Source organism: Notothenia rossii (genome assembly GCF_949606895.1).
Source record: "Notothenia rossii genome assembly, chromosome: 6".
NCBI classification, from domain to species: domain Eukaryota; kingdom Metazoa; phylum Chordata; class Actinopteri; order Perciformes; family Nototheniidae; genus Notothenia; species Notothenia rossii.
In genome coordinates this window covers 87,830,751-87,840,381 of record NC_136909.1, presented here as the reverse complement: position 1 = coordinate 87,840,381, position 9,631 = coordinate 87,830,751, and the positions used below count along the sequence as shown (strand labels likewise).

At 39.5% G+C, this 9,631-nt stretch overlaps 1 protein-coding gene across 1 annotated transcript in view; it reads left to right on the top strand.

Annotated features, from left to right (window-relative positions):
* Positions 1-8,032, top strand: part of LOC307044233 (TBC1 domain family member 12-like) — a 38,743-nt gene extending 30,711 nt beyond the window's left edge. Inside the window, exons 11-13 of the mRNA XM_079689316.1 lie at positions 1-4; positions 86-344; positions 3,891-8,032. The exon at positions 1-4 is cut by the window's left edge and continues 106 nt beyond it. Of these exons, the coding sequence (XP_079545442.1) occupies positions 1-4; positions 86-344; positions 3,891-3,962 (335 nt within the window). The 3' untranslated portion in view covers positions 3,963-8,032. The remainder of the gene's footprint in view (positions 5-85; positions 345-3,890) is intronic.
* Positions 8,033-9,631: the final 1,599 nt, after the last annotated feature.

Genomic DNA, 9,631 nt, shown 5'->3' with positions numbered 1-9,631 from the left:
ACTGGTGAGTTCAGGTGCTCGACACACTCCGTACGGCCCCTTTCATGGTAACATAGATAAACCCATTGTGTGTGTGTGTGTGCAGGATCTTCACCCTGTACAGTAAGTCCCTCCCCCTGGACGTGGCGTGTCGTGTCTGGGACGTGTTCTGCCGGGACGGGGAGGAGAGTCTGTTCCGCACGGGTCTGGGGATCCTGCGTCTGTTCGAGGAGGTTCTGCTTCAGATGGACTTCATCCACATCGCTCAGTTCCTCACACGGCTGCCCGAAGACCTGCAGCCACACACACTCTTCACCGCCATGGCCAACACACACATGGTCAGCAGGAACCGCCGCTGGGCTCAGGTACGTGACGTCAGACACAGAGAGAACGTAGGGAGGGTGAAAGCTCTGGATCCCTGAGAGACGAGAGCGAAGAGTAATTCTGGGGATTCATTTCCAAAGTCTGAGGGATTGTTTTATCTCAAAATAAGTTCCTTAATCTAAATAAGGAAAACACAGACACTCATCACGAGGTCACAATATCAATCGATCCAGCCGAGCAGTAGCCTATAGGCAAAACACAGAAGATCAACAGAAGACATAACATGAACTTACCAAGCTGCAGTAGACGGTCAACTTCATTCATTTCTTTCTGTTTTAATTACACTTTTCGCGGCACACGTACTTACAGCCAATCAGCTCTCTGAATTATGACATGACGTTTGGTAGGTATGCCAGCACTTTGCCCCACTGGTGATTACTTCTTTACCGCACACATTGAATAGAAAAAGACTGAGCATGCGCAGTGTAGTTTTTACAGCACACGTTCACTTTGACAGCAGAGAGAGGGGCTCGCTCAACACGGCTCAATAGGCACAGCAATGAGACGAATCAGATGACTAAACATGAACTTAAATACATTTGAACATATCTTTGGAATAATTATTTGCATTACTTTCTGCTGACACTAGGTGGGGCTGTCCCCCTAATGACGAGTCGCCACTGATTATTAAAATGCATTTTATTTATATAGGCGCATTTCAAGGGTTTCAAGGTCGCCGTACAAGATACAAAAACAGAAAACCAGAAACATTGAATGCAGACACCAGACGACATCCTTTTCCTGTCGCTTAAGACTTTTAGTCCAAGGAGTCGTGCTAAATTGATTGTCTGAGAAGTCTACGACCTAAATTATTACTTGATACATAAAACATGTATTCTAATAATGTGGCAAAGTAACAATACATGCAAAACAAGATCAATAGAGGAAATGAAAGGTCCCCTATCATCCTCCTCTTCATCAATATATAACAGGTCTCAGCTATATCCAGAGCCTGTCTCTGATTGGCTGAAACACCAAACAGATCATTGCAGCATTACCCATAATCCCCTCTGTTTCAGCCCTGTTTCCAAAGTGCTGATTCTCTGTCTGTTACTTTAGATGAAAATAAGGAGCCCCTCCCCACGCCCCTCTTAGAGACATTTGGTTACAAAGAACTCAATGGTCCTCTAGGAGGAGATTCAGGTGATAAGTGTCGGGGGGGGGGTTGTCTTGGCGCTGATTGGCTAATGGTTACACAAGACACGAAGAAGAGGGGACACATGTTGATGTAGAGGAGACATGAGGAAGTGGATTTAGCATACTAGGTGACCTTTAAAGTAAGTCCTCAGATGCCACCACAGGGAGTCCGCGGGGTCATAAAAAGTTTATAAATCAATTTAGCGAAAATGAAGGCTATTAAAAAGTATTAAACATCATTTTCCAAGGTGTTACATTTTGTATCTTGTTTCCAATAAGTATATACAGGACTGTCTCAGAAAATTAGAATATTGTGATAAAGTTCTTTATTTTCTGTAATGCAATTAAAAAAACAAAAATGTCATACATTCTGGATTCATTACAAATCAACTGAAATATTGCAAGCCTTTTATTATTGTAATATTGCTGATTATGGCATACAGCTTAAGAAAACTCAAATATCCTATCTCTAAATATTAGAATATCATGAAAAAGTATACTAGTAGGGTGTTCAACGAATCACTTGAATCGTCTAATTAACTCGAAACACCTGCAAGGGTTTCCTGAGCCTTGAAAAACACTCAGCTTGGTTCAGTAAACTAAATCACAAGTATGGGGAAGACTGCTGATCTGACTGCTGTCCAGAGGACCGTCATTGACACCCTCCATCAGGAGGGTAAGACACAAAAATAAATTTCTCAAAGAGCAAGCTGTTCACAGAGTGCAGTTTCAAAGCACATCCACAAAAAGTCTGTTGGAAGGGGGAAATGTGGCAGGAAACGCTGCACAACCAAGAGAGATGACCGCAGCCTTAACAGCATTGTGAAGAAGAGTCGCTTCCAGAATTTGGGGGAGCTTCAAAGACAGTGGACTGAAGCTGGAGTCCAGGTATCAAAAGTCACTGTTCACAGACGTGTCCGGGAAATGGGCTACAATAGCCGTATTCCCATGGTCAAGCCACTTCTGAACTCAAGACAACGGAAGAGGCGTCTGACTTGGGCTAAGGAAAAGAAGCACTGGACAGTTGCACAGTGGTCCAAAGTCCTCTTTTCAGACGAAAGCAAGTTTTGTATTTCATTTGGAAGTCAAGGCGCCAGAGTCTGGAGAAAGGCTGGAGAGGAGCAAAATCCAAGTTGCTTGAAATCCAGTGTGAAGTTCCCACAGTCAGCGATGGTTTGGGGAGCCATGTCAGCTGCTGGTGTTGGTCCACTGTGTTTCATCAAGCCCAGAGTAAATGCAGCTGTGTACCAAGAGATTTTAGAGCACTACATGCTTCCGTCTGCTGAAAAGCTCTATGGAGATGAGGAATTCATTTTCCAGCATGATCTGGCACCTGCCCACAGTGCCAAAACCACCAGTAACTGGTGTACTGACCATGGCATTACTGTCCTCGATTGGCCTGCAAATTCCCCTGACCTGAACCCCATAGAGAATATGTGGGGTATTGTGAAGAAGAAGCTGAAAGACACCAGACCCAACAATGCTAATGAGCTAAAGGCCGCTATTGAAGCATCCTGGGCATCCATAACACCTCAGCAATGCCACAGGCTGATTGCCTCCATGCCACGCCGCATTGATGCAGTAATCCGTGCAAAAGGATTCCCAACCAAGTACTGAGTGCATTAATGGACATTTTCAAATGTTTGATTGTGTTTTGCTGTTATAAATCTTTTTTTTTTACTTGGTCTGAGGAACTATTCTAATTTTTTGAGATAGGATTTTTGAGTTTTCTTAAGCTGTATGCCATAATCAGCAATATTAAAATAATAAAAGGCTTGCAATATTTCAGTTGATTTGTAATGAATCCAGAATGTATGACATTTTTGTTTTTTTAATTGCATTACAGAAAATAAAGAACTTTATCACAATATTCTAATTTTCTGAGACAGTCCTGTAAATGGTCCAAAGAGGTTGTATTCTACAGTCTGCCTGAATGTAATCATTGCGTAGGTGTGTAGTGTGATTCTGTGTACTTTATTTATGGCATCCCGTTGGGTTTGACGTCATCTGAACAGGACATCGCACGCTCACTGCTTCATAGCGCGCGAAGTTCCGTTTACGCCGGTTGCTAAGCAACATCGTTATGGGGAAATGCAAGTCTGCGTCCAAATGGTTGGAAGATAAGGAGGAAGGACAATCAATACTGTATATAGTCAATGTGAGGTCAAGTGTGTCGCCAAGGTAACCGGTTAAAACTCAAAGTGGAGATGAGGTCTTAAAATGTATGGAAAGGGTCTTAAAAGGTCTTAAAAGTTCTTAAAAGTTCTTAAAGGGTCTTAAAGGGTCTTCCATCTGACTTCAGGATTCCTGTATACACCCTGCACTAAGAAGTGTAGCTTTCTTGATAAGAGAGGAAGTCATTTTAACCTCCTCTCTCCGTCTCCTCTCAGGTGTTCGCTGCGCTGATGAAGGACGGGAACAGAGAGACGGACAAGAACAGCAGCCCGGCTCTGAGGAGCTAACACTAGCCACCTTCATGCTAACCATCGTTTCTTCAGACTATGAGGAGCCGGGAACTCTGGGAGATAAAACCCTGACGCACCTGGAGCTGAACTCTCAGACCGTTTGAGTCGTCAGGAGACGCAGGAAGGAAGTGAGATCCGTGTCGTGGTTTATTCCCCAAACTTCAGCCCTGGCAGCAGTGTCTCTAATCTACCAGCCTGCTGTTGCTGGGTAATTAAAAACTGACTCTGAGATTAAACTCTATCTCATTTCGGGGAAAACTCGTTGGATTAGTGGAGATTCTCGAACACCACTAACGTCGCCCTCGGCTAATTCTCACATTTTCTGGTGCTAATGAATTTCTAAAAGGCTTGAATAATAACTTCTGTGGTTAAACTATTAATGTAGGTTTATTTTTATTTCACACCAGTATTAATTTGCTGCATTTTGAGGCTTGAACTCTGGATCTATTTAAAAATATATATATATACAAATCTGCCCGTTAGCATGGCGGTCGCTACATAGCTGCTAAATTAGCCTCCTCGCTTCTGTAGGCAACAAAAACAAACTGCATTATGGGAGAAATTGTGTGCAATGTAGTCGATAATAAGGAATCACATAATAGACCTGTCATCAGATCAGATGCAGCAGAACGCAGGCTGTCCCATCCCATGGCTTCAATAAGTGTGCTAAATACTTTAAAATCAAACTGTTAGAGGGGGAAATTCACTCTTTGATGGTGTTTAACAATGCAAGCGTTTAGCTGTTTTTGAGTTTTAAAAACAGGACATCGTTGGCGGGGATCGATTTCCAAAAGAGGCCAAACGAAACACTAGTGTGAGCTTTTAGTCATCCTTGAAACTCCCGCAGGAGCGTGTCGCCCAAGGATCCAGATTTCCCCTCAGAGCACTTTATATATGCAGCGCTGACTGAGTAACGGGGCATTCAGTGCCTCTCTGGTCCCTCTGTGGAGATGGAACCACCAGGATCAGATGGTAAACCGTGCGTCAGTGATTTCAGATCTTACTATGAAGCTTTTTGAGTCTTTCTTTCCCATCGTCTGTGGAATCCCAGACGTTTATGTGTGTGAACAACTTGTATTTTTACTTAATCGCCTGTCAGATATGTACTTTAAACACCAGAACACACCATAACTCAACCACTGGTAGTATTGGTCTCTGAATCCAGCAACTTGAATGTGATATTTCTACTGTTTTTCTTATATAATATTGTGAATTCAGTTTTGGTTTTAGACGTCTCCATTCATCGCTCTGTGAATGAGACTCCAAAAACAATTCTAACCATTTTTTCAACCAAAAAACTAACTAACTAAATAAATAAATAAGAAAACCCACTAAATATTCACATTTGAGAGGTTGGAACCAGCAGTACTTAGGATTAATAGATTTTTCCAACAAATATAATAGCTGCAGTTCAGTTGTTTTTTTAAGATGAAACAAGTAGCTGGTTAACAGATAAATAAATCCATTTATTTATAATAATAAACATCCATATGGTGCGTTCACACCGGGCGGATAGAGTAGACGCAAGTTGTTGTTTCCCGAGAGCCAATCAGCATTGAGAATCCCCGCCTTAAGTTATTGATTAAGAAAACAAGACATTAGCCGTTAGCTGTTAGCACGCAGAGCTATGTTAGCTTAGCCTAGCCTGCGGAAACACTCTCCAAAGCATCAATTCATGCTTTTTGCTAACCAGTATGTAGTGAATTCGGCTTCATTTTGATACGTGTGTTACATAAATACACAGTAAGATATTTTCCGGTAGTTGTTGTTGGTATCTACCATAGACTGTATATATAAATATGATGGTATATATATATATATATATATGATGATATGGTATCTACATGGAGATTAAGCCCCGCCCCCTTTACGGCACGTCCAGTTTGAGTGACGCTTGTAAACACAAATGAGTGTTTCTGATTCGGTGTGAACGCACCTTGACGAGCCCGTAGAGTCAATACAAATAATGAAAAACAGAAATGCAGCGCCAGAGTTACTCCATGCTCCAAGCTCTGGATTATAATCGTACTGTTGAAGTGCTTTACATCACCTCCATCTTTGTTTTAACACTCCTTTAAGTGACACAAACTATTATGTATGTGACCTCCATTACTTCTCTGTGACACACACACACACACACACACACACACACACACACACACACACACACACACACACACACACACACACACACTCCATTTTCCCAGCAGCAAGTGAGCCTTAAACACGGACCAAGCGGCTTTTATATTTATATATAAATATCTTCTTTTTTAAGTTCTTCTCCCTTTTTTTTTAAGTGAAAATAGTTGCTACTTTTATTTTCTGTTCATTTCAGTTCTTTATTATTTTATTTTCAAAACAAACCAGAAAGAAAAATTACAGCAAATAATACATTAATTAGAAATAGCAGATTGACTTTATACTACTACTAAGAAGATACCTATTACAAGGTATAACGGTTGTTGAATGCAAATAAAAAACAAACATATGAATTAAAGAGCTGAGAAAAGAGGGTGCTTTTAAAAAAATGTAATGAATTGGACTTAAAAAAAAAAAAAAACGTAAAAAACAATTCAATTAAAACCAAAAAATTAACCTTAAAAAAAATGTTATTAACAGAAAACACTTAAAAATAAATTGGATTTACAAAAAAAACCTTAAAAATAAATTGGATTTACAAAAAAAACCTTAAACATTTTAGATTAAAACAAATTCATTAAAAAAAATGTGGATTAAAAAAAGAAAATTAAATTGTATGAATTAAAAAAAAAAAAACGTACAAATATCAGAAGTGTCCTCTGGGGTTAACAAGTCATGTTGTTCCGCATCGTACCACTGTTACCCTCAATAACTCCATCAACAACAACATGCTGTTTGACACAGACAGCCAGTAGACATGTCAAAGATTAAATCAGTGTTATATTTAAGGTGAAACTCTTTTGTTCAACAGATCGAATGAAGGCCATTCATGTTTTCACCTCAAAGTTCAAACTGTGTTTCTTCAGAAAACTAAAGAAACTCAACTCACTTCCTCTTCTAAGGGAAGTCAAAATGAAACATAATAAATAAAAGGTGAAGTCAGATTCTGGAATGAAACATGATCAGTTGAACACACATATTAAACACATGCTAGTTAAATACCATTAAATAGTCCTTGATTACAAACAAGACTTTCTGGTTCATTTTGATAAGAACATCTATCAAACCACTTCCTCTGGACCAACGCACTACTTTGCTCATTAAATAGAATACATCGGAGAAGGCAAGACGGATTAATTAGCATTTTTTTCTGCACATTATTCAGTAATTCACCAGGATAATATGTGTTAACGTGAACAGGTGAAATGTTCTTTAATCTACATTGACAAGAAGCGAAAACCAATGTTTTAAAACACGTATTTATCACATGTTTGAACACGTGTGTGAGTTTGAAGGCAAAGCGTTTTATTGTGGGGTTCCAACAGCCGGTTTTGCAATTTTTTGTTTAGTATCAAAGGATTTTGAGGTTTCTCCGATCCGGAAAATATTCAAAATGTCTTGAAGAAACGACCAACGTTAGAGCTACAGTGTTTCCGGGCGAAAAAAAAGCTGCAATTTAATTCAGATTGAAACAGAATTGAACTGAGAAAATGAGTGTTTCTCAGTTCCAATGATCATCAGTTTTAAACCACGAGCTGTGTTGAATATAAACATCGTTCTGCCTTTATTTGAACTCACTCTTCTACACTCCACAATGCGTCAAATACAAGTGCAATATTGTGTTTATAGTCAGTGTATTTACCCAGAATCCTCAGCAGGTGGTCTTGATGCCCCCTCACTCCACATTATTGATGAAAAGCTGCCGAGGAAATGAGATATCTCCCCGTAAAGAAGTTCCATATATTCATTTTATTTAAGTTTCATATGTTGCTGTGAACTCATTTAGCTTTTTACGTTTCTTGTTGATTTCAGATTTCAATGTACAGTTTTTTCATAATGCCTTTCAGGTGATGTAAATAAACTGTAAACATGTTGTTTTCTTATAACGGCCACTGTTTGATGTGTAAATAAATATCTCCGCAAACGTGTGTGTGTGTGTGTGTGTGTGTGTGTGTGTGTGTGTGTGTGTGTGTGTGTGTGTGTGTGTGTGTGTGTGTGTGTGTGTGTGTGTGTGTGTGTGTGTGTGTGTGTGTGTGTGTGTGTGTGTGTGTGTGTGTGTGTGTGTGTGTGTGTGTGTGTGTGTGTGTGTGTGTGTGTGTGTGTGTGTGTGTGTGTGTGTGTGTGTGTGTGTGTGTGTGTGTGTGTGTGGCACTGGGAGAGAGCCATGCTGCAGCACCTGACTCTTTAAGGAAACTAGGGTGTACAAAATAAAAGGTGGAGCGTAATACAGTTTTATTTCTAAGTGTGTGCCCGCCCCCCCTCCCCCCCCCCACTATGAGAACAGGGTGCTCCGCGGCTCCGGTCCTTCGCTCTGTGACGCTGCTCCGCCATATCTCAGGATCTGCGTCTGAGCCTCAGTGGTTTAGGCTCCTCTCGTCTCTCTGAAAGAGGTCCATGAAACCTCCTCAAACTTCCCCTTATAATCCAACTAACCCTTTAGAACCTTTGATACACTGAGGGGTTTCCATCTGGAGGGTTACACCCCTTTTGATCCACATTTCAGATTCCTCATTTCTTTTTTTGAATACTCTTTTATCGTGATGTTAGTAAACATTCAGACACACACACACACGTACTCAATGTGTGCAGAGTAGTTAGTGCGCATATAACACACATCTCTCCATGGGGGCAATAATCATGTTTGATCATGTAGAAAGATATCTATGTTTATCTCAGTTTACAGAATAATTACTTAAATAAAAGAGAGAGAGAAAATGAATAAGAATAATACATGATAATCATAATGGCCTGAAGTGTGGCCTCGTTCCAAAGAGAAGCGTCTGATAGGAGGGAAAGGGTTAATCATTTCATCGACTTTGTGGACGTTACTTTTGAATATGAGTCAGTCATTTGAAAAGCTCTGTTGTAAATAATAATATTCTAACGATCACAAAACAGAAAGAAGGGTCTTCCAGGTTTGATTGGTTGTAATCTTTATTAGACAGACACTTGATAACTGATAGATATATATACCAAGGTATGAGAGCACATGATGTAACACTGACACCATGAGAGATACAGGACTTATGAAATGCATCAAACACAAATCACATTCTTTCACATCCAATTCAAAGAAAATCACAATTATTTGAAGTGAAATAAAACATCAGTCTAAAAACACAGGATTAAAAATAAGGGGATTCAAATCATTGAATGTAAAAGCGATGTTTAAAAGGTTGATAAGTGAACATTTAACAATATATATGAAAACAACACGGAGCAGAGCGGAGCAGGGATCCTAACATCACAAGTCTTTACAAGAAGAGCAAAACACATATTTACAATGTACAAGAATATATTCATACAAAACTAAATATATGTTTATATTAATAACAATATCTTTATTTACTTTCAACTTTTAAAACTCTTTTTTCTCTGTATTTCGGGGTGTTTATATATTTTATTCACTTTCTGAAGTTTCACCTTTTCTATTTTTAAAATTGTCAAATAATTTATCAACCAAAATAATAATAATGATGATGATGTTACATTTTGCCATTGGTCTCTGTAACCTCTCTCTCTCTGTC